Source organism: Porites lutea, chromosome 14 (assembly GCF_958299795.1).
Source record: "Porites lutea chromosome 14, jaPorLute2.1, whole genome shotgun sequence".
NCBI lineage: Eukaryota > Metazoa > Cnidaria > Anthozoa > Scleractinia > Poritidae > Porites > Porites lutea.
The window spans coordinates 3,453,774-3,478,830 of record NC_133214.1 but is presented as its reverse complement, the minus strand read 5'-3'; the positions used below and the strand labels follow the sequence as shown (position 1 = coordinate 3,478,830).

The window sequence follows — 25,057 nt, the reverse complement described above, 5'->3', positions numbered from 1 at the left end:
ATCTTGTTTTCCAGTACACAAATGTGCATGTGTACTAAAAATTACAACTTTATGAAAATAATAATAATGTTGTTTAGTGCATTGAACATCTTTGGGTGTGTTCGATCAATCGTATTCCGAAATAAGAATACATGTACCCAAAAGTTTTGTAACAAATCTCTTCTACCTTGAGTTTTGGGACATTATTTAAAACTCTACACACATGTATATGTACACTGGAATATTTTATTTCAGGCAAATGTCTAGATATTGCAATGAAATGAATGCCAAAACAAGTGATTTCTACAGTTATTCCACTTATTCTTATTCTCGAAATGGCAAATCCAACACGCCCTTTACGTGCCCACTGCTGTACTCACATCTTGCGTGACAGCATGCAGTAGTCCGTTGTAAGGAATATTGCTGTTGAACCTTTCTACTGCTTCTGCAAAAGTAGCTGAAGCAAAAAACAAGTTAAATTAGAGTAAGCCAATATTCAAAGAGCATAATGAATAAATATCAATACCTTCCACAAATAAAACATTATACTCTGTTTGCAAGTCTTTCCACTTTGAAGAATGTCCAGATGGCTTAATCAATATTATAACACTGTGTGCCCATGACATTGCTCACATTCACCAGAAAACTTCTTAACCTACAAATATATTGCCTGTTGCAACCTTAAATGTCACTGCAGATTTTGGTGACCCTTACTTGGTGGAACAGCAAGAAATCTGAGGTGCTGACTCTCAACTTCTTCGTCAACATTGGAAATTACAGGCCCAAATCTAAACCCTGTGAAACGTAAAAAAAAGTATTACCAATTTTATACTACTACAAGAGAAATTTCTGCAATTTGATTCGCTTAGAGCAGAGGTATTTCAACTTAATTTGACATACCTACATGTGAAAATTACAAACCTTTTGTGGGTAGTAGTAAAAAAAAAAAAATAGCATGATTTGTATGTGATATTTGGCATAAATAACACTCGTGATATTTTGAAATTGTCTCAAATTTCACTCGCCTAATGGCTCATGAAATATCGTATAAAAAATTTAGAAATATCACTCATGGTATTTATGCCAAATATCACGACAAATCATTCTATTACCTATACAAATATTATTAAGTTCTGTTGGAGACATGAACTACAAAACTGTATCTATGTGTTGGATAAGAAGAATGTAAACATACGGAAGCTAATTATAAAGGACAAAATATTCAAATGCAATTTAACATGTACATGTAATAACAATATTATTAAATCTTATTATCTGATATGGCACTGCACCTCTCTTGGTTGGTTTAATTTTAACACAGACATCTCTGTTGCCACTTGCACGCACTCCATCAAGTAGACTGGCCACTAGTGAGTCTCTGAACATAACAACAACAAAATACAGCTACTGTTAAATATCAGCCACCATGCAATAATGCTGATTAAATCTTAAGAATTTCTTTTCCAGTGTTTATTTGAAAGGGGGGCATTTGTTCAAGGGCAGCATTCATTTCAAAATCACTTTCTTAGATCACTAACAACAGTTAATATGAAGCAATCAAAATGGTACAACTTACAGTGATGCTAACATTGGCAACAAGGAGAAAGACATTTCTATGCTGTGGGAAGTACTAAATATTGAAAAAAGAATACATAACTTAAAACTTAACTGTCATTCCCCTTAACGTACCTGTCAGTTGACATAAATTTCTTTGTAGTCCCTCTGACAAACTCTAAGGTGAACAACTGAGGATTATCAACTTCACGAATAATAGCAAACACCTATGAGAAAACAAAGAGTGTTTGCACCGAGCCACTGATGTTAAAACAACAGTGTACAACATTGAGGTTGTTTCTAGTGAGGGAGCAAAGGAAGCGCACTGGTGAGAGCACTAGCCTCCCTCCAATGTAGCCTGGGTTCAAGTCCCAGCTTTGTGCCACATGCGAGTCGCGTTTGTTGTTGGTTCTCTACCTTGCTCTGAAAGGTTTTTCTCTAAACAGATCAAGATTGCACTGTGCACACTGTCTATAAACTGGCAATCATTGAAATGATTAATACCATTAATGGAGTAGAAAAATACAAGACGCTGATCGGATGAATATTGCTAGGATTGACACTGACTGAAACACACACACAAATATATTGCAACTTACATCACTCAGTGGAAGACAGCTGACGATGATGTATGTTGCAGGATCTCTTTCTATAATACAGGTCTCTGATAAACACAGAGTACGAACTACAGGATCCTAAAAAAGCGGCATCAATACAGAACTTAGTACCTTAAACAGTCACTAACAGCATTTGAAATGACAAAAACAAACCTTTCATCCACTGAAGCTAATGATTCAAACAGGGCTTACCGGTTGTCTAGTTGATATTTTCTGGACTTTGAATTCTGCCAATGATGTGATGTGTTCATCTTCACTGTAGGTGTTTAATACAGGTACAATGTAGTTAAACTATTAAAAAGGTAGCATGCAAGTTGCGCTTCATAAATGTGTGGTTTTGTTTCTTGTTCATGAAGGGAATTTTCACTGTAGGTGTTTACATGTAATAAATGTAAAGATAAGTAGTTAAACAATTATGAAGGTAGCATGCAAGTTATGCTTCATAAATATGTTGTTTTGTTTCTTGTACCTGTACTTTCCAAATTTGTGTTTGAGAAACTGGTCATGTGTAATTGGTTTATTTCTTTGCCTGTAATAAAAGAAAAAAACAGTACTCATAAATAAAGATGTAGCATGGTATAAACTTAGTATAGATGATAGTTAATAATAATAAATTGTAAATCAATAGTTTAAATGACTGTGCAACACGTATGTTGTGTGACATTATCGTTACTCACCTAATTGAGATACCAACATTTGCCATGGAATATTCTGACATCTTTTTTATAAGCTCATCTCTCTGCTCGAGTGCAAAAAGGTGCTGAAAAAAAAAACAGTAGTCTATTTAACGACAAGTTCTTACAGTACACTGTATAAATTTTGGAAATTCTAGACTACCGACATGTACATGTCACTACTTAGCATTGACAGATCGATGGCTTAGCTTTATTTTTTTAATGCAACTTACAAGTCTGCTAAAACCTCCGTAAACAATAGCAATTCCTCCTGGGTAGTCAGACACCTAAAGTGAAACAGACAAAGCTATTATTTTGGCAAAATGTACAAGACTTTCATTTAATATTACTTTTTATGGTTTGTAGGAAAATATTCTCTACTGCATGCTTTGAAGAAAAAGCAACTTTTACAGTTTCAAGTGAACTACTGTACAATAATAATAATAATAATAATGTGTTCAAGCTATAATAATATTAATATTAATGCTCCACTTACCTGAACAACTCCTTCCATTTCCTTATAATCATATGAGCACAGTTTTTGTCTTGTTGTAGGGTCAATTTGATCCAAAGAGCACGGAGTAACCTATAGTATAATAAGAAACACAAAAATTGGTTTGGAAAATCCAGAGTTTTAAAAACTGGAGGGTAAAGTCCACTACCAATTTCACTTTTTACCAACTACTCGTTTTCCGGATAAAACTGTATAATTTCCTGAAAGTCACTTTAAATTATGCAAGGGCTAAAGAAAATTATGGAGTGTTGAGAAATAGAATTCTTGTCACCTCTAGTACTACGGGAAGTCTTGTGTCGCTCCAGTGATACTTGTAAGCATTAAAGCGCTGAAAGAACAACATATGATGTCAAGTCAATATTATTTTGTGCAGTGCTGAAGAAACGTTGTCTGCCCTCGATCGACGGATTGTGCCAACCATAGCTACATGATACATTATGTACATGTACAAACCTCAAAACATGTATTGATATTATTATAAACTTACCACTTCATTTTTAGCTTTGAAGTCAGAAAATTGTTTATGAAACCGCTGAAAAGCAATCAAGACAATGAAAATTATTATGCAACATGAATCATCTAGAATATAAATCAAAGCAGATTTTAGCCTGTTCCAGGCATTCAGATGGTGGGGACTGAATTAAATCATATGTGTTGAGCGCAAAAGGAACACAAGGGAAAGAAAAAACAAGGGGAATTTTTTGCCTGTGCCCAACTAATTTTTCACCTGCTCCCCACCATCTGAACACCTGGATTTTTTCCCTTGTCAATTTTTCACCCACATCCAACTAATTTTTCACCCACTCCCTACCATCTGAACTTCTGGAAAATGCTAAGCAGATTTTTGCCACCAAAAAAAAATACCCCAGGGGAGAGAGGAAACTTCCTACTAATAGACTACTGGGGATGTGCTGCTGTGCAGGGTAGCATGAAACATTGGTTGCATTTTCAAGAAAGTTACTAGATATGGGTTACATATTTTTAACATGGCTGCTTCTGAAAACTTCAAAGACTCATGCAAATTAGTTTAAATACACCAGATGGCAAAGTTGACAATGCACAATTATATTTGCAAAGCAGTGACTAAGATGGGGTGTCAACAATTGATGAAACAATACAATAGTATAACAGCAATGTCACTTGGTTTGGGCCAGCAACACAAACACTAACCATAATTATGTCAAGCAAAAAATGACTAAAGGATCGCAACCACCACCAGTTGTAAAGTGTACAATTAGCAATTAAAAGCTTCTGAATGACTTACAAGTGCTTGAGTTAACAGATCTGCTCTGTGTTCTGTGGAAAACGTCATACTTTGAATTTTCTTGCTAGCACCAGCTAGAAGAAACAAAACAATAATTGGTTTGGTACATGTACATGTACTTGACAACTTGCAACTTTAAGCCAATATACAGTCATTGTACACTGGTTAAGAAGTGTAATAAATCTGTCATTACAAATTCAGTGATGTGGGAGAATTGTAGTTTGTTCTTTTAGCAAATCACAATATAAATTCTAAAAGGACGTGAAGGAAAGAAAACCTTAAAGGATTCTTGTACAAGAATCAACTTTGAAAAGAAGACATTTTAGAAGAATGTCACATTTGATCAGTTTTTCTAGAAACCCCTTCAACTGATTCATTTCATTCCTAAGACACTACAGTAGTGTCAACTGTACTTGTTTTATGTTGTTCTATTTTATTTTAATTAAATTAATTAAATTATTTATTATTTATAATTACTATTATTTATGTTTTCTCCTATATTTTCCTGTTTATCTTTCCTGTGTCAGAACCCTATAAAATGTAATATAATTATTGTAACTACTCAGCTCGTTGAGTTTTTTGCTATTCTGAGTAGTTTTTTGCCTGATCTATTTTAATTTATTCTGTTCTTTGTAAACGTTTTTTAAGTTGGCAAATAAAATGGTTGATTGTTGTTATTGTTGTATAGGCTTAGCCATGAAGTGATCAAAATTTACATGTGGCAAAATCCAGGTCTCATATATACAATTTGTACTTAGAACTAAACCAGCAAAAAATTATTACAAATTTTGACCTACTTTTCTTCATAGTTATGATAAGCTCATTGGCAGCCTTGACACTTGGTGAAATTCTGCAGAAGTCATTGTAGGCCCACTAAATAAAGAGGAAAGAGCCAGAAACAACAAAAAAAGGCTGCATCAGAAATGTAACTGAATGATGACTACATGCACTCTACAATTAACCCTTTAAGCCCCAATATCCACGTACAAATTCTCCAAACTGATCTCTATACATTTCCTTAAAGAGGCAGTTGAGAGAATTTGATAAAAGATCAAAGCACATTCTCTTAAGTGATCATTTCATTACTTCTCATAACCTTATCTCTTGACAAGGTATGGACATCGTTGGGAGAAAATTGATATTGGTCACCATTGGAGCTTAAAGGGTTAACTTATCTTTCTCTGAACACTTCGCAATGAATTTTCTGAACACTTTGCAAACAGCACACTTGAAAGGACAGCATTGAAACCCTCAGAAGGAAAAAGAAGTATGTACAGGGTAATTTCCACGAGTACAGGCTGTGATATCACCTCCAAGGGGGTTTAGTAAAATTCTAAATTCTGTATTAGCAAGGTTTGAAAAAAACGTCCTACAATTACTTCAATTATTTGTGATGGTACTGGGTTGCTCTTTATATCTTTCTTTAATTGCTGGTGATAAAAGGGCATTTTCATGGGATTATGCTGTTGCTATGGTAACCTAGTTCTCTGCAGACTGAATGTTGGGTAAATAACAATAATTTGTTCCTCAAAAACTGAACAACTATTTGATAACATCAGTGTAGCACCATCTCATAAAGAGTCCTTGTGATGTATAGATCTGTCATATTTCACTTGATTGAAGGTACTAGTTATCACCATCAGCCATAAAATGACTGTCCAAAACAACTAATAGATGATTTATCAAGCTTATGACAGCCTATTCTTTGAGAAGCCTGCTAGCTCAAAGTTCAGAGAAATCCCTACACCTGATAATAAGTCCTTGACATGAAAAAATGCAATCTTAAACACAAAACAAAAAGTTTGTTGAACTTAAAATGGCAAACCCCACGGGGGAAATTGCTATGCACGGTATAATTTGAGAAAACAGCTGAAATTACAAACAGAGTATTTTCTGTTGATTTTTTTACAAACTTTGAACCACTTTTAGTAAAAGCGTAGTGTCAGATTTCAGTTTATCAACAACTTTATCGGTGTTCATTTAACTTAAAGTGAAAGAAAAGTCATTTCATTTTCTACAAACAGATCGGTAAAATGGAAAAAAAGGGAAAACTGTGAGAACTAAACGTGAAAAGAGAAATAAGATAGTATAGTAGCTCTTCCTGTATATAAAAAGTATATAACTTCAATTTCATTAAAGTTATGCATGCACGTTTCAAAATGTAGCAAAGTCGTACTATTAAGTGATCACGTGAGGTTGTTCGCCTGTCACTACCTACCTGATTTGTGACCTCCAGATTCGATGGGTTGTAAGTTGTTATTCCCTTCGTCCCGATGGAAAATATCCTCTTGTATCTGTAAGCAACAGTGCAATAACCATTCACAAAAGAGCAATCAAGCACAATTTGACATCTTAACCACTAAGAAAGCGAGGTGATCGGACGTGATCACAGGTTCCAAGACTAATTGAACTCACTTCCCACGCCATGAATGCTTCGTGGTGAAGTAACAGGCGACATCCTCGTTCCCCCAGACTGTAGCCATCGCGGGGTGCAACTACACTTTAATCCAAACAAATCGTAGCAGGAAAGGAACGTGTTAACGTCCGCCTCCCATCTTCAGGAAGGGGCGGCCATTTTGGACAAGAAAGCTTAGTGCGCAGGCGCAGTGTGACTCAAACCCAGTCCACTTCCAGTCCTTGACTTTTAGGAAAAGTGAAAGGATCATGCCGTAAAATAACCCGGTATTTTACGGAACGCTGTTTCAACAGCTGTTTCAACTTTTTTTTACAGGATAGTTTACAGATTTTTCTCGTAAAGTAAAGAAGGACTCACAGGAACTTGACCAGTTAGCGCACAATCTGTCCAGTCGCTGCCTAAGCAGGGGCACCCAACGAGAATATAGTTCAAAAGTACTTAAACATAGCATTGTTAAACGTATTTTAGTATTTAAACGTAGATAAAGGCCTTTTTTTTTTCCCCTTAAAATTTTTCATCTGTTCGGATTTCCTAGCTGAAAGTCTAGTGATCCGAAAATTATAGGGATCAAAACTTACCTTTACGAAAACGTCAGCCTGAAAAAAGGCTCCCGAAAATTCTAGGTGACCTTTTTAGGGTAAAACTCCGTTAAAAATATGCAATTATACCATTTTTAAGATGTTCGAAAATCCTAGGAGAGGCAGGCAAGCAAGAAATTTTACAACAAATGTTCCGAAAATTCTAGATCTCAAATCGTCTTCCGAACAGATATTTTTCCGAAAATTGTCGTTGGCTGCCCCTGCCTAAGCACTATCATGACTTTAAATATTTTTAGCTATTCATTAAATGCTGTAAAAAATTACTGTTATGTGATTGTTAGCCTGTTGTAAATTCATTTGAAATCTTATCCATGTTGTCTTGTTTTTAGAATCTTACTGTGTCTTTTTAGAGTTTTTATTCATAGCTTTATATTGTGTGTAGGTGACCAGGTTATATCGTCACGCTTCTTTTTTTCTTTCCACAAGAGGAAAAAATTCTTTTTGTCGCTCCTGATTTCATGACAAATCTGCTTCCTAGAAACTGGCTCTATTGAGCTGTTTCAAACGAGTTCTTGCAGGGGATCCCCGTATGTCAAAGAACCAACTTCCAAGAAAATTACGTTTACACCCTAAAACCAAACGATGAGAAAGGGGATTGAGATTGCTTTCAAAAGGGTAGAGTATAGAAGTAGTTTACGATATAATTAAAAAAAAATCTGAGTCGTCAGAGTAATAACCTCATTGGATTGGGAGTCGCAAAAGTCAGAACGTTGCCATTAATGTCTTTCTGATGTCACGTATGACTCCGTCGCTAACGATCAAGCGTAACCTCGTTGCTTGTCGTACACGGTAAGCCGCCCCCGGTCAGTCACTCACTCACTCGGACAGCGGGAATTCTCTAGTCTTGAATACTCCATTATCCACTTTGATACCAGGGGCCCGTTTCTCGAAAGTCCCGATAATTAAGGGGCCCAGTAAGCTGTCTCCGTTTACATTGAAGACCGAGTTTCAATAGTTTTGCATCTAACACGATAAAACTGTCAGTTAATGAAACAAAATGGAGTAGTTTGCTAGCCAGGATGCGCTCTTATTCTTTATATTTCGATTTGAATATTTGATTTCGGGTCCGTAAAGTTACCGGGACTTTCGAGAAACGGGCCCCAGCCCCGAAATTTTGCGTAAACTATTCACGGTTTTCACATCAAGAGCGCGACGCGTCTCAATGACTATATGATGGACTCATAGAAGGCTCGAATTCGTAGTCTTGTACAGTACTTTACTAGCCATGGAAATAACGTACTGTTTTTCCCTTTCTACCACACGCCACTTTCTGAGCACCTTCGCCAGAACTGGAGTGAATGGACGTTTGAAAAATTTCGCTAACATGGTTCTAAAAATAAACAAAAAAACAACCTTTCATTTTCTATACCCTTGTATACCATAGACGTGACATCAAGAGGTTAAGAATTTGAAGTGAAACTTGTTCCACATTTTGACATCATTTTCTACGGTCTATAAGAGTAGAGACGATGGAAAATTGCTGTTTATTTTCAGTATTGCCTCTCTGAAGCGATAACGAAGAACTTAAGATCACACACTAGATAGAGCCATGCACTTTACGTGTTTTCCTTCCATATTGTTTTTAACCAATAAATCCTAGTTTACAAACAAAATATTTGCAACTTCAATTGAAATGTCGTTACAACGTCACGACTAATTAATAAATTATGTGACAATAAATTACCTAAATGCTTGGAAAAATACTAGGTTAGGCAATACAATGTGCTCCAGACAATAATGCTCAATATGCAATATTGATGCAAGATGAATTCTCACACAAATTTTATAACTTTTCAAAAATTAATCTCACCTCCCAAAGAACACATTAGAGGCGTCCAAGGAAACTATGAAGGAGCTTAACCAACGACGAAGGCGAAGGCAACGAGAACGGCGAAAAAGCAATAGATTTAGATTAGCAAAACAACAAATCTGCACGTGCATCTAGGCTCGATTACCAGCCGCTGTTCGGGAAAATGAGCCCGCACTCATCAAAGATCGGACCCGGGAGACGGCGGGAATCGAGCCTACACGTGCATCACGCTTTTTTGTACATTTCTATGCCGTCGTTTGACGACTACAGTGAAAATGCCTAATTTCAAGTTTTGTGGAGGGCGTGAACACATGATAACGACTTTCTTTGGGTTTTCCTGGACTTCTATAAATCCTTTAGAATTCAACTCCAAAAACACATTCCTAAAATTTGACCAATTGAACGAGATGGAATAAGCGCGATAAAATCTTTAGCAGTGCAAGTTCACTTTTTAAGTGACGTTTTCGTAACCGTCGCTGTCGAGCTACTAGGGACCTTAAGATCCGACGACGGCGCCGGCAAAGGGAACGCCACAAAAGCAATAGGTTTAATTAGCAAAACAACAATTTTGCACGTGCATCACGCTTTTTTGTACATTTCTTTGCCGTCATTGCACGACTACGACGTGAAAGTGCCTAATTTCACGATGTACAGAGGAAGTACACAAGCGACGACGAAATTTCCTCTTTCTTTCTGAACTTGGATATGGTTCCTAGGAATTCAACTTTAGGAGGGTTCGCCTACATTTGACAAAGTTAGTGACTTGTACTAATCGTGATGAAGATTGAAAGAACGAGAATTCACTTTTTCAGCGACGTTTTCCCTGCCGTCGCCGTCCTCGGATCTTAAGGTCCCTACTTAAACTCCCTATTAACAACACCATGTGGAAGTGGTATAGCTAATATAACTTACTGTATTAAGATTTTCAAAAAATAACGAAAGACGATGGACCGTCTATTTGAAGTTTGCTTACAAGAGTAACCCATGTTGATATTCACCTTCGCGCTCTGTTTGAAATTCTGGAAGTTGATTGGCTGATTGGGGTGCGTTGATGCCTTTTAACGACGATTTGCGTGCTTTAATAACTTTTTTACCCCTCAGCGACCCTCAACCCCTAAGCGTTTTAGAAACTGGTTCCATTACAGATCGTCGCTTTTGCGATACAGAGCACTCAGTTCAAATATTAAGACACTTAGCGACTTCTTGTTCATATTAATGAATTGATGATAAGCTAGCTGTGGAATGGGCGATGTGAGTGTAAAGCACTCACATCAGTCTCCAACTCTTAAAACTCTGATCAACGAAAATTTTCTTCTCACTGCTCTCCATACATTTCTTACGACACTAATTGGGAGAATTCGCTTACAAATCAAGACATTTTGTCTTCGGTTTTCATTATCTATCTTCTCAAAACCGTTTTGTCTGACTAAGCAGCAATACTGATGCTGGTTACTGCAAAAATTACCAATCGATAGTTTATCGGTACATTATCTCACGAGAAACACGCAACTATTCAGTTGCCTCTACTGTCACCTAACTGACTAAATTTTCTGAACAGAACAAATTCTAGGGATTTAGAATCATAATTATCGTTTCTCAACAGAAAAAAAAATCTCAAACGTGAATTCATATACATATACAACAGAACATCCGTCTAACAAAAATACAGTTAATTCCCTCCAAACAGACACACTTTGTATTTAAAGTGGTCAAAGAGAACTAACTACATCAATTATTACAAAAGTAAAAATAACATTTACAGAAGCCTGCGAGCAAGCTCTCCAGTCATGTCGAATGCCAAGCGGGCCGCGAGAGAACGTGCGAGCGAGTGGCTCGTACACGCGTCTCCTTTCGTGTGCGGCTGTCGCTTGACTTCTCGCGATTTTCCCAAATGGACAGCTTCCTCGCAGGCTACATTTACAGTAAAATAAAGACGCGAGGCTTCTAGTGTTTATCGTCCTCAACAAACATCAAAACAGTTTCCGAGCTCGGCGTAAGTTGTGACGCATCAATCACGTGATCGTTTTGTGTGGTGCCATAATTCTTCCGCCTGGTGAGCTGGGGAGGAGAGAGGTCATCTGGACTTCCGGTCGCCTTCATTTCCCGCGTTGTTTGGAGGACTGGGGGAAGGTACGCTTCCTGGAATAGAAAAACAATCGAGGAGAAAAAAGACCAGGCGTTACTTCCGCTTCTTGGACTGTCTTATAGTCGAGTTAACATAAATACAAGTTGGCGCGCTGAATTACAGACGATTTGGTAAACGTTGTTCTCTCCAAGTTATTCGAAAGAGAAACAATATACCGTAAAATTCCGAAAATAAGCCCCGGGGCTTATATTTTTCAAAGGCTCTTTTTGAGGGGCTTATTTTTGGAGGGGTTTCTATTCGAAGGGGCTTATTTACGGAGGGGAATTTGCGTTTCAAAACCGATTGGGCTAGCCTTATAGTTGAAAGGAAATTTACCGTTTTTGCTTGTTTTTACTTTGTATTTGAGGGCAATTTTCCAAGTACAAGGCCCCGGGGGGCTTATATTTGGAGGGGTGATTTAACGGAGGGTTTTTTGCGTTACCGGTTAGGGGGCTTATATTTGGAGGGGCTTATACATGGAGGGTTAGGGTTAGGGCACATATTCTCAAACATAAAGTCCTCAAGCTTGTTCGTCAGCGGTAACTACTCACTGACCAACAAATCGGAGGATTCCGGGGGAACAAGTTTGTTAACTTACAGGAATGTATATATCGGCTCCATTGAGTTCAGCATCTGTCAAAGGAGGTTGCTGCAAAAAAAAAAACAACAACGAAACGTCAGAGTATGTATTTGTAAATAACATAAAACCAGAAACCTCGAGTAGCACGCTTAAGACGATCACGTTTGAAGAATTTACGTTAAAAAAGCAGAGGCTAAATAATGTTTATTCAGGGCCACAGGCTACCCAACAATAAACGTAAAGACAACGCCAACCTCTTCCCCTTATAAAATGGGAAAAGCCCCGACAACGAGGTTGGGGTAACCTTTGATAAGCGTTTGATAAATTATCTTTTAGACTACAAATCATAAGGATTTTCACCAGACTTCTCGTATTTTCTAGTAGAAAGTTATACTGTTACTACTTATGACTGCCTACCTTGTGAGGGCCAAATCTTTTAAACATTCCAAAACACGCCCGCAGTACAAACAGGACGATAGTGATAATCACCACAACCAAGGCAAACATGGTCTGCGGGTCATCTATACCTAGATCCAATAAAAGGACATTTAAAAGAAGTTACAGTATGTTTTCTTTTAAAAGTAAAGCTGTATAGATTTAGGACCAAAATCTTCAAGAAAAGAAAGCGATTATGTACAAAAGTATTACGGAGAATTTTGATCTTGGTCCGTTGAAAGAAAATGATTAACCCGCTTGAAACGACATGCGATATCCGATAAGTTTTAGACGGTGAGTTTTGATATAAATATAAAAGATGCTAGTTACATTTACGAGCGCACTTTGCTAGTTTCATAATGAGTGATTAGCTATCAGAACCCCACGTTCTAGGATTAACCTTGAAGCGAGACGCTAATTACTTTGAAAGTATATAAACCGAGTTCGTGCGAACTGAAATTAAATAATTACTGTTAAAGTAAATAAACCGAGTTTGTGCGCACTGAAATTAAATTATGAGTGAAGAACGTATCTGCGAAGAAAATAAAAACTCTAAAGCAAAGATCGAGTTTTCTGTCGCACAACATCTTAACCGGTTGTAACGGATCTAAGTTTTTACTGTAAAAAATCACTTAAGGTTAAGGTGCCACTTTCATGGCAAGCCGACTAACCCATGATATCATGTATTTGAAGGTCTGCGAAGAAAACATGTGCATTTTGAACAGAAAAATTCTACAAAAAGCGCTTCCCAGCAAATTTGGTGAGTTCACTCTTCAAGAAAGAGAGCAAGTGGCAAGAACTTCTTCCAAAGACCACAGAAGACAAGAAATGGGCACGCTATCGAAATGGTCCCTAAAATATCAGACATCACTCACTTTGCGATAAATTCAGGTCACAAGGTTTCTTAAATGGTGAAGTTCTTAATGTGAAAATCAATACTTACTGCCAAAATTCTCCGAAAGCAGGCGAAACTCTCCCATATCCCAAGCCATAAAATTCAGTTTCTCCGGCGCTTAACGAACAACCTTAACTCCAAAGAAAATTTTGACATTTATAATCTTCACTGCCAACTCACCAAATTCAAAACAATTGCTGAATACCACGCAAGTGTATCGCGGGCGGCCAAAATCAAGCAAGTTTTATGAGCCAGTAGCGTTTCTATAGGAACGAGTTTCGGCAGGGGAGGGAAGAGGAAGTTCTTATTATTGGGTTAGACGTTTAACGAATCAGAACAGGTTTCCACGGAAACCAAAGCAAAGGACAGCTATCGTGCCCCCCGCGTTAACATCGACTAATATTTGTCGAAACTGCTCTTAGCGTCTTCAGAAGAGGTTATAATCGTCAGATATTGTCAAATTTAACTACACTAACGACAGAAGATTACTTTTACCGTGTAACTAAGGAAAAACAAAATGAAATATTGGAGCGATTTTCAGTGACAGCAAGTACTGATCAATGCATTTGATAGTTCGATAAACAAGCGATTTCCCAGCCTCAAAAGTAATCGATGTCAGAAAATTGTGGACGAAAACAGGATACGATCTTTCTCGTTCTTCTCTGCGATAAGATTTTCTATTTACCAACATACCGTAAAATTCCGAAAATAAGCCTCGGGGCTTATATTTTTCAAAGGCCCTTTTTGAGGGGCTTATTTTTGGAGGGGCTTATCTACGGAGGGAAATTTGCGTTTCAAAATCGATTGGGCTAGCCTATAGTTGAAAGGAAATTTACCGTTTTTGCTTTGTTTTACTTTCTATTGAGGGCAATTTCCAAGTACAAGCCCCTAGGGGGGCTTACATTTGGAGGGGCGATTTAACGGAAGGTTTTTTGCGTTACGAGTTTGGGGGGCTTATACATGGATGGGCTTATTTTCGAAATTTTACGGTAACAGAGAACCAGGAAGAAAGAAGAAGCAAAATTTATAAGCCTCTTTTAATCCTTTTTTCTTTTTCAGATAATTACTTGAGGTACGTTTCACTGCTGACGCTTTAAAGGAACAATTACACGACCCAACTAACAGGAAAAAATAACTTGAAGTTCCTATTTTACTGCTACGGAAAACGAAGAGCTTTGTGTTAGGAAACTCTCAGTGCGAACACCAAAAAGATTTAATTCTGCCTTTTACCTCGCTCTTTTCGGACAAGCGAAGAGTAAATTTCTCTTTGCCTTTTGTAGTCCTTGCGGCAAACAGGCGAAAAAGAAAAAGGACGAACAGATTTAACGGGGAAAGGGGTAATTGGAAAAAAAAAAAAAAAAGGTTATTGCAACAACGAAAACAGCAAAAATGTCCCAGTTTTGCAGAGATGTGCTTTCTGAACGTACTGATACAATTTGGCAATGGATGATGAGAAGTGAAGTAGATTTAACTAATCACGTTACTGTGTCTTGTAAAAAGACGCAAAAATACACGTTTTTTTAATGACTTACCCAGTCTGATAACGGCATAAAATAAAATCGACATCAGTAGAAATAAGGTGGATATCATGGTGAAAGTGACGGCAGTAGAATGCACAGTGCTATCTACGTATTTGTAGGCCGGGGAGCGGTAATTGAAGTACAGATTATATCGATCAGTCAAATGCTTCAAGGCCAAATAGAGCAAACCTGAGAAGAAATATAGGGAACATGAGATCTTATGGTAGGAACTATAGAACAAAGTGTTTCTAAATACCAATACTCACAAAGCCTCCTAGTCCCTTCACCAACGCGCTTAAGGCACGGTGAAACGGGCAACAAAAATTATGCAACTTGTCTTGCAACATTGCTGCAAAACGTTTTGAATAGCGATGTCGCGCGTTTTACCACCCACATTAAAAGGGCTGTGTCACGGCAGTCCAGTTCATTTTGTTTAATTTTGCAAATTACTGTTAAAGTGAGCAAAGAAATTACAGGCAAATGACAAAACCAGAGATCCGAGACAAACAAATATGTCTCCTGAGCATTCACTGAAATTGCAAGCAGCCGGGGATCAACTTTGAGAAACTGTTGGGCTGAACAGTTTTCAAAAACCCTAATTTCAATCCGTTTCAGTCTTCTTCAGTTTTGCCCATCCGTGGCATCTGTTGTTTCTGTTATGTTATTTTAACCTTCCTTTAAAGTTTTAAGCGGTTATTTTTATGTTTCTCCTAATTTAAAGGGCATTTTGCAACATAGCTTTTCAACTCGTTTAGTAGCAATGTTGAAAAACAAGTTACACGTTTCTGTTGCCCGTTTTACCGAAGCTCAGAACGACAAAAAGAAAAAGAAAAAAGAAGAAGAAAACTCTGGACTCTCCTTTAAGACTAAGGCCCAGTTCAAACGTCGAATTTCACATGTGCCCAATTTAATTGCTATTTTAGTCGACTAAAATAGTTACATACGGCATTTGATTCAAACGTCGAATTTAATTCACTGAACTCTGTCGAATTTAACTCTCTTCGCTGTCAATATTCTCAGTAATATAATAATAATTTACTAAAATTCATTCATTAAGTTCGGCACATGTGAAATGCGACGTTTGAATGAAAAGTCGAACTTAAGTCGAATCTTCGACTGTTTCAGTCGCAGAAACGGCAAACGTCGCATTTAATTTAAACATTATTATGGGATTAGAGTATTAAAATCGGTCTCCTACTACTGAATACTTCCCATATATAACATTTTAATTAAAAACTTATTCATTACTTTTCCAAGAACTTATTTTTTCCGACCTTTTACAACATCCCGTTACCATTCCCCGACCGTAAAAATTATTTTTCGCTGACTCTTTCCTAACAGTGACGAAAAAAAATCTGACATGATGTGACAAGGCCATTGCGTGACTTACCAAAAGGCGTGACAAGAGGACACGTGATACAGTACACAACCATGACAGAAAAGATCACCAGCATCCAGGCATACTGTTGACCATACGCAAACTCGCGCACAGCTTCCTGTTAAAAAGAGAAATTCCCTCAGTAAGATAAGGGTTAATAAGTAGTTTCTTAGAAATCGATTTTAAGATAAATATTAGCGATAAAAAATCACAACGTTTCGACCTCTGCGAGGTCATTTTCAAGTGTATAAAAGTTCTCTAAATTAGCATAAATAAGTTAAAAACAAGTTATAATAGATAAAAATGTGGTGAACGCTAAAATGTGGTAAAATATGTAAAAATGTAAAAAGTGCTAAAAATATTTATAAAGTCAAAAAACAATGGAAATAAAACAATGTTAACAAGAACTGCTCTAAACAAATAATTTGGCGCGAATATTGAATCGCACTGTTTGTTAAGAGTCGGTTTCAGTTCTTGGATAAAAAACATTTCAAAAATAAGACAGTCAAATTTGTTCTGACACTTTCTTAAGATTCTAAAACTTTGCGCGATGTCTTCAGGCTCCATATCATGCTGCTCTCTGAGGTGGTTTCCGATTGCCGATCCTTTGTGTTCTTCAATTCGTTGGTGTAGGTGTCGGCACGTGTAGCCGACATAACCTGCATCACACAGGCTACACTGGAAAGAATACACCACGCATTGTTGACTCACAAGAGGCGGCTTGTCTTCCTTGACCTTAATTTCATCTTTGATCTTCCTACTTGTGTAAACTGGGCTGATGTCTGCGTTGATCTTCCTACTCAGGTCAGCCAGCTGTTTACGTACTACGTTTGCTGATTTCTGGTCTTTGAAGGGCAACACAATTCTGATTGGGGCTTCTCTTTTATCAGCCACTTGGGTGTGTGAATCCTCGGACACTTTGGATTCAATGAATTGGCGAATGGTTGACTGCACAAGGTCGTCTGGATAGCGCGCAGTCGGGAGAAGATCTCTTTAAGGCGTTCACATTCCTCGTGAAAAAACTTCCACGTAGACGAGAGTTTAAACGCACGGTTAAGCTTGGTGTTCAGGAGTGACCGTTTGTATCTGGCGTCAACGTGACTGTGGTAGTGTAGCAGAAGTCCAGTGTCCGTTGGTTTTCTGTAAACCGTAAACCTTTTATACACTTGAAAATGACCTCGGAGAGGTCGAAACGTTGTGATTTTTTATCGCTAATATTTATCTTAAGATAAGGGTTGCAAATGATAAATTTAAAATTTTGCGAGATTCGGTTTTTTTAGAGTTGTTTTACCATTTCTTAGCCTAAGAAAACAGCTGACATTTCGCGACGTCACCACTGCTTTCCCCGCGAAATGACATCCGAGGAACGAGCGTAGAAATTCCATACTGATGACGTGTCACTACTCTGATCTGGCTAGTGCTTCTGATTGGCTGAAGAAAATCTTCAACCAATCAGAAGCAATTTCCAGTGACGCGTCATCACCAGCGGCTTCTCGAAATGTCGGCTGTTTTCCCGGCCACATGATTCTCTGGTGAAAAAAAAACGTCTTGACTTTGGATTCTCAACTAGAGCTGTTCTTTCTTACCTTACGAGCGAGCCTTTTCTCCCCTTCATTTCGCGCGCAAGCCATATTTCCAGCGTACGACACCAGTTCAGGGAAACGACACAACTCCAACGCGGTGCCAATCAAAGCAGAAGTTATCAAGTAGTTCACAAAGAACGCGCCATTGTTAGGTAAGAACACACAACTGCAGTAAAAAAGCAAAACACCAGGAATGTAACCAGGAGAGTTTCAGCGAAAAAACGACACACCACAAACCCTCACATTTTTTTTAGTCTCTTATTAAGAAGCTGAGACTGCCCCTAAATTGTAGACTGCAAGCAGGCAGTTATTTTTCTTTTTAGTCAAAGCAGGTCAAGACGCACGCGTGAGGGGAAGCACGCACGAGGAACAAGTGCGGAAGCTCTCCTCCTTTTCATCATTAATTTGTATAATTTTACTTTTTCACTCGCGCGTAGCGCTGAGGAAAAAAACAGACAACCGCTCAAGGTCTACAAAAATTGTTGGTTAAAACTAACCGTGAAGATACTTTGAATTCAAGATAAGTGGAAAATAGAATCAAAATGTTTAACCCGGTAAGCCGAAACCTGCTTTAAGCGGGTAAACCGAGAGACGTAGCAGAGCGAGGTTGTCTAAGAACAAAACCACTGAAACTAGCTGCACAATACAGCGCAGAGGCCACCTTATTCCATAATGGAAATCATGGCAAGTAAATCTAAAAGCCATAGTCTCTAAGCGTCGATAAACATGAAGTGTAATCTGTAACTAAAAAAAAAGTATATATACATTTATACTTGTTATTCTGCTAATACCTACCACGTCACTTTACGATATAATTACAGATGTATTACAGACGTCTAAAGAAACATCAAAGAGCTTGTGGTGCTTTAATTTCTCAAATCTTAACCGTAAAGAAGCGTACTTACGCTAGTCTACTTTGAAATTCAGGCATCTTTCCACCCAGCGTCAAATGAAACAAGGCATCAGCACTACAAGAAATTCAACACAAAAAGACGGTCATCATATGTGTTATAACCTGAAACCTAAGCAGTCATTTTCTTATGTTAAACGCTTAGAAAGAGCAGTTTTTTTCTTGGGCCAATAGACATTTGACAATTGTTAACAGCCTCCCAAATGGTTGAAGTCAAATACAGTCGAACCCCGCTATTTCGAACTCGGTTAATTCGAAACCCCGCTATTTCGAACTTTTTTCCATTTCCCTTGGGACTTCGAAATAGCGGGGATCGACTGTAACGACCTCGTGAAAATTGTCCAATTAGTTTAATAAAAAAGGGGAAGTGTTTAGCCAATCACAAAGAAGGTTAACGACGCAACCAATCGAACCTCGAAGAAATACACGTACCGACCGCCAAGTGCGGGAAAACGCACGTCAGAAAGTCACGATTGGCAATGGCCTTACTTCTGATTTGTTGAGAAAGCGGCGTGAGAATTTTTTGGCCGATCACAAAAGGTGCAGGTATTTGAAACAACCACTCATGACTCGAAGAAAAATCACGTACTGTGAGCCAAACGCGGGAAAACTCATGTGACCAAAGCACGATCGGCTGTGGGCTTTCTTCTGATTGGTTGACAAAGAGGCGTAAGAAGTTTTTAAACCAATCACAGAAGGCGCAAGTATTCCAACAAAAAATTATAACTCGAAGAAAATTCACGTACTGGGCGCCAGACGCGGAGAAACGCACGTGAACAAATCACGATTAACTGTGGGTTTACTTCTGATTGGTTGAAAAAGTAGCGTGAGAATTCTTTAGCCAATCACAAAGCAAAGCCATGTTAAACCAAGGCAATCGTAACCACTGAACTGAAACTACTCTAATCAAGTAATTACTTCAACCAACGGATTAGTTACCTTGTCAAAGCCAAAGATGGCAAGATTAAAATCATTAACAATAGAAAAATGTAGGTCTTCACCATAACAGAATGTTCCAGCCTGGACCTGTGCGAAAAAAAGTGTTACAAATGTGACAGACAGTAACTTCAAGTTGTTCACACGAGGAATATACATTCTACAATGTTGGTCACTAAATTAACATGTGAAATCAAATGGTGACGAGTGAAAGTATTTTTATATTTCACGAAGTATACCATTTGAGTACCTTTTTCATACCAATGGTGGGTTTAGTAGAAAAGTTGGATCAATTTAGGGTTTCTGGGAAACTGCCCACCGACCCCTACCCTAACCCAACATTTTGCGCTAAGTGAGAAGTAAGTGTCAATGTTGACTTAGGGGAGGGGTAGGTGGGCAGTTTCCCAGAAACCTAAATGTCTCCGAAAAGTTTCCAAAGCAATTTTACGTTTTCACTAGGGATATTAGAAACTTACTAACCCTGAAATATCGCGCCAAAGTAATCGAGTAATTTTTCAAGTTACTATTGTAAACAACTGAGATTATGAAACTCTTCACTCTTAAATCCAACTTTACCTGGTCCAGTGTGCCTCAAAATAACTAGACCAAGACACAACTGCGGGAAGAATTGCTGCAAAGCTCCACAGAAGGATGGTGGGCAAGAATTGTGTGAGAAACGGGTTTGGAGGAACAGCGAGCTTGGGATTCTTTTCCGCTGAAGAAGAAAAAATGATTGATGTTAAGAACAAGTTTCAGGTGACCTCAGGGATGTAACTTAAAGCGGCTGCCGGCTGGCAAAAACGCAAAGCCTTTTTAATAGTGACGTTTTCTCTAGCGTCGCCGTTGTGGTTTCTTTTAAAAACACCCTATTAACGTCAGCAGGCTGCGCAAGCCTTGCCACAAACACGAGGTATCAGGTATCAAGGTGTCCAGGGAGAGTGTTACTCCTTTACTCACATGTCTTCGAGACAGGGCGGATAAAGGTTGGGCGGTGAAACGAGCGCGTCCGAGCAAAAAGGTGTGATGCAGTGGACTGGGACTCTGCTTAGAAATGTCGCTTGTTTTCGACTTCGGCCAGGGCTTGCGATGTGGTTTGTACATTAGACATGATTAGACATTGCCTCTGTCACTGAATTGTGGCAGCTTGATTTGTTTTCTTGCACTTCTTCCTCGTTCCTTTGTGCCGGTACGCTGTCTCCGAGAGGCAAATGTTGCTATTTTTTGCGGGAGGTTTAGTTGGAGTAAACAAACATCTCTTTCAAAGGGTTTCTTTTATTACTTCCATGACTCTACCACTGAATCATATTTTCGTTCTGCTACTCGCCAATGTCGATGTTATTCCAAAACAAAAACAACTAAGTACTGTCTAAAACACGAAGAAAAATCTCATCCACGTCATCCATGGCAAAGCTAAAAGACAGCAGATCGTGTTTCATAACTAGATGACGTGTATTTTATAAATGCGTGCAGCTCGTGCGCGTATCAATCTAAGTTTTTGTTATGTTATATAAAATTTATCCCCCTTTAACATATGTAAAAATTGAGGTTAAGAAGTGTTAAGCTTTTGCAAACGAGACGGCGAAAGACAATTAGGTGATATTTAGTGGAAGGAGGAGGTATTCAACACTTTCAAATTAAACTCAAATTTCGGCATTTTACGACCAACAAGTTTGACTTATAGACGTACAGACACAAACATATAAAACTGTTTATTGATATTGTTATGAAACAAATTTATTTATTTAACACTGTAGCCTGAAATTACAGAAAGAAAATAGGATTTCCGCTTTGCAAAAAGGAAAATTTCGCCGGCCTTCAAGCGCACCGGAAGCGCGGAAAGAGCGCTCGTGCCAGTCCTACTCCGCATCACACATTAAATGAAGAGCGGAGCGCTCGTTTCACCGCCCAACCTTTATCCGCCCTGCTTCGAGACGTATCGATGCACGTTTGTTTTAGGAATTCAATAAGCACGCGAGAGCGAGCGTATAGCACACCTTCACCGCCAACCCCATGCAATAGTGATCCATAAATCACCTCAAGTCACCTCGCCTTTTACCGCCCACTTGCGCATAAGGCCTCCATACTTCTCCGCCAGCTATCTTGAAAAGTGTATCGGATTTCAGTAATGATACTTTTTTACGGGGGATGGGACATTAATCAATCGCCCAGCTCCAAACCTAGAGGGTAAGGCGTTACAATGGAGAGAAGTGTGACGTCACGTTACTATGGTAGCAAAATTTCTGGATTACAGCAATAGGGAGTTTTTGCAACAGCAAAAAAAGCAATAGGTTTAGATTGGCAAAAGAACAACTTTGCACGTGCATCACACTTTTTTGTACATTTCTTAGCCGTTGTTACACGACTGCGACAAGAAACTTCCTAATTTCGCTCGCACGCTTTATCGAGTAGGTGAGCACAACACAAAAATCTTCTTTTTCTTCTTCTAAACTTAAATACGGTTCTTTCGGAATCAACCCAGAAAATTTCGCCAGCATTTGGCAAATTAAATCAAACTAAATAAGTGCGATGAAGTTTGAAACAGTCCGAATCCACTTTTTAAGTGACGTTTTGATTTGTTGTCATCCAGAAATTTTGCTACCATGGTAACGTGACGTAACGACTTCTCCCCTCTATTTATCTGGCCTTTTAACTGAAACCTGCTCAGCATGGCTGAACCTACCAGGATCACCAAGTCACGCAAAACCTCCCCGCCTTGTTAAGGCGCAAAGCTTAGGGAGGGGTCAATAAATCCTGCGCAGTTTTTATTTTGCATGCGCGCACGACGAACTCTAAAGAGGAAATAGACGATCTCTTGACAGACTACTCCTTAGCCTCTCACGCAGACATTCTTAGGGTTTGGTCACGCGTTCCTTCCCCACGACAGCAACGCGTGACGAAACCCTAGAACGTAAAAAGTTTACCTGAAACAATATTTCTAGCCTGCAAAAACAGCCACCTCCCTCGCTCATCACCGCTAGCAACATTTCGTAACCAGGAGCGAGGAGATATGGCTGTTTACGCAGGCTACAGAGGCTACAGTATTTCAGTCACCCGTCACTCACCTATTGTCGCCTCCAGTTCCTGAATTGATGACAATATAACAGTTGGAGTTGTCAGAAACAGTACGAAGATGAAGAGCAGTGTATTTATTAACAGCGCCCTGGCCCACCAGCTTTCATTATCGACGGACAAGTGTTCCCAGATTATATTTCCAGATGAAGGGGCTACTTTCACATTCCAGTGATCAGAATATATCTTCCTAGACACGGACGACTCTGGACTGCCATGTTTAACTGTGTTAAAATCCTTAAGACACCTATAGTGAAAGACAAAGTTACGTAATGAGCACCACTTAAAAAGACAAAGAGGACCCTTTCAGTTTCAGATCACGTTCACACGGCCGGGCCCCGTAAAAATTTGGCCAGACAAATCGTTCACACGGCTACTTTCACATTCCAGTGATCAGAAAATATCTTCCTAGACACGGACGACTCTGGACTGCCATGTTTAACTGTGTTAAAATCCTTAAGACACCTATAGTGAAAGACAAAGTTACGCAATGAGCACCATTTAAAAAGACAAAAAGGACGCTTTCAGTTTCAGATCACGTTCACATGGCCCCGTAAAAATTTGGTCGGACAAATCGTTCACACGGAACCGTTCAATATGTTCGATCTATTCACACGGAACTGACGAACCAGGTTGAATTTTAACTTTTGTCAGAGGCCTTTGTCACCTGCCCATGCGCAGAGCGCTACTTACGAACCTCGCAGCAGAGTTTCCACGCAATCATACAACCATGCCTTTCCCGTACAAAATTCTAGAAAGTTATGGTGTTTACACCGCGCCGCTCAAATGTGCCACACAAAAACTAGACGGTTATGGTGGTCAGACTATTGATCGTACCCACTTAACATTTGACCTCGATTTTTGCGTTCCCTAGAGAAAGCGCAGAGCGTTGAGTGAAGAGATATAGAACAGGATCGTGGGCGGCTTTCTAGGTCGTGGAGATCGTCTCGAATATTTGGACGCTGGTGACCATCCTACTAGTCTTAGGCGATTGGAATCGTTTCAGTCGTTGGGATTGTCTCCATCGTAAGAACACTTTTTGGGACAGCTCAACGATCCATACCCTGCGAGCAGAGGCCCTTCGATCTTCCTAAAAAAGTCGGGACGGAAGTCTAGGAAGATCGAAGGGCCTCTGCTCGCAGGGTAAACGATCCAAACAATTACTTCAAAACCAAGCTTATGAGGACCACCAATTATTTTTTTTCGGGATACGGGATTTGGCTTATTTGAAGGGCGGGATCCGGGATTTTAGTGTCAAAGGGAGGGGGGCGAGATTCGGGATTGCAATATTGATTGAGGTGCGGTTTTACGATGCGGAACTCGGGAAATGTCTTTTTAAGGTTTCACAGTTTGCCCACAGTTGGTTCGACCCTGTCACATGACCTTTTTGGCCGTAACAAGTACTTATCCCAATATTTGCCACTGGGGCTCCGAAGATGAGGGGGTCTTGATCCTCTGTGAGACACTTTCGGTACCCAAAAAAACTGATAAGAATTCATCATCGGGATTACGGGTCGAGACGGGGATCAGGGGAAATATCAGTGGCAAGTGCATAAATAAAACAATCAAAAAGGAACAGGACGCCAAAGAGCACAAATATTTTGTTTTTGTTTGATTTTCTTCAAATTGAAAAACGTTTCCTTACCGTAAAACGCATCATAACGCAATGTCAAAATACGAAACTGTTTGAATTAAGCATACATGGCTTGTGACAGCCAAGAGTTCAAAGCGACGTTGCTTTTTGATCCTTCGAAGTCGGTTCCACCTATCATTGCCAATGAGCTTGTCACGAGTCTCACGGTTTGACGATTTTTCTCGCGCTCTAACAAGTTAACTACTAATTTCTCTTGCTTTCAAGAAAGTGGATTAGGAATCTGTTTGAATGCAAGGCTACATCCGAATTTACATATACACTGTATTGTGCATATTCGGGGTATACAATAAAGCACAGGTAGCACAAGCTCGAAATATGAGCATCGGCGAACATCAGCATTGTTGCGTAACATTCAAAATATAGGGATTTGTATGGGAAAAAAACCTATCGTTTCTGTAACCTACGAAAATGAAAGGATTTCAATAAAAAACAGCTTACCTTACGATGGGTTTTTTTTTCCCATACAAATCCTTATATTTTGAATGTTACGCAACAATGCCGATGCTCGCCGATGCTCATATTTCGAGCTTGGGCTACCTGTGAAT

General features: G+C 38.9%; 2 protein-coding genes across 2 annotated transcripts in view; both read right to left on the bottom strand.

Annotated features, from left to right (window-relative positions):
- LOC140924512 (dnaJ homolog subfamily C member 13-like) overlaps positions 1-7,192 on the bottom strand; it is a 44,284-nt gene extending 37,092 nt beyond the window's left edge. The window contains exons 1-16 of the mRNA XM_073374533.1: positions 7,018-7,192; positions 6,821-6,896; positions 5,400-5,475; positions 4,603-4,676; positions 3,826-3,870; positions 3,610-3,666; positions 3,321-3,410; positions 3,058-3,111; positions 2,828-2,910; positions 2,620-2,679; positions 2,343-2,406; positions 2,133-2,228; positions 1,669-1,760; positions 1,272-1,357; positions 694-774; positions 360-436 (exon numbers count right to left, since the gene is read on the bottom strand). Coding sequence (XP_073230634.1) covers positions 360-436; positions 694-774; positions 1,272-1,357; positions 1,669-1,760; positions 2,133-2,228; positions 2,343-2,406; positions 2,620-2,679; positions 2,828-2,910; positions 3,058-3,111; positions 3,321-3,410; positions 3,610-3,666; positions 3,826-3,870; positions 4,603-4,676; positions 5,400-5,475; positions 6,821-6,896; positions 7,018-7,085 — 1,179 coding nt within the window. The 5' untranslated portion in view covers positions 7,086-7,192. The remainder of the gene's footprint in view (positions 1-359; positions 437-693; positions 775-1,271; positions 1,358-1,668; positions 1,761-2,132; positions 2,229-2,342; positions 2,407-2,619; positions 2,680-2,827; positions 2,911-3,057; positions 3,112-3,320; positions 3,411-3,609; positions 3,667-3,825; positions 3,871-4,602; positions 4,677-5,399; positions 5,476-6,820; positions 6,897-7,017) is intronic.
- A 3,591-nt stretch (positions 7,193-10,783) lies between these two features.
- The window catches only part of LOC140925020 (CSC1-like protein 2), a 46,545-nt gene continuing 32,271 nt past the window's right edge, over positions 10,784-25,057 (bottom strand). Inside the window, exons 7-17 of the mRNA XM_073374981.1 lie at positions 23,228-23,323; positions 22,852-23,105; positions 20,366-20,504; positions 19,793-19,879; positions 18,849-18,911; positions 17,947-18,109; positions 16,373-16,478; positions 14,995-15,171; positions 12,550-12,659; positions 12,151-12,201; positions 10,784-11,566 (exon numbers count right to left, since the gene is read on the bottom strand). Coding sequence (XP_073231082.1) covers positions 11,372-11,566; positions 12,151-12,201; positions 12,550-12,659; positions 14,995-15,171; positions 16,373-16,478; positions 17,947-18,109; positions 18,849-18,911; positions 19,793-19,879; positions 20,366-20,504; positions 22,852-23,105; positions 23,228-23,323 — 1,441 coding nt within the window. The 3' untranslated portion in view covers positions 10,784-11,371. The remainder of the gene's footprint in view (positions 11,567-12,150; positions 12,202-12,549; positions 12,660-14,994; positions 15,172-16,372; positions 16,479-17,946; positions 18,110-18,848; positions 18,912-19,792; positions 19,880-20,365; positions 20,505-22,851; positions 23,106-23,227; positions 23,324-25,057) is intronic.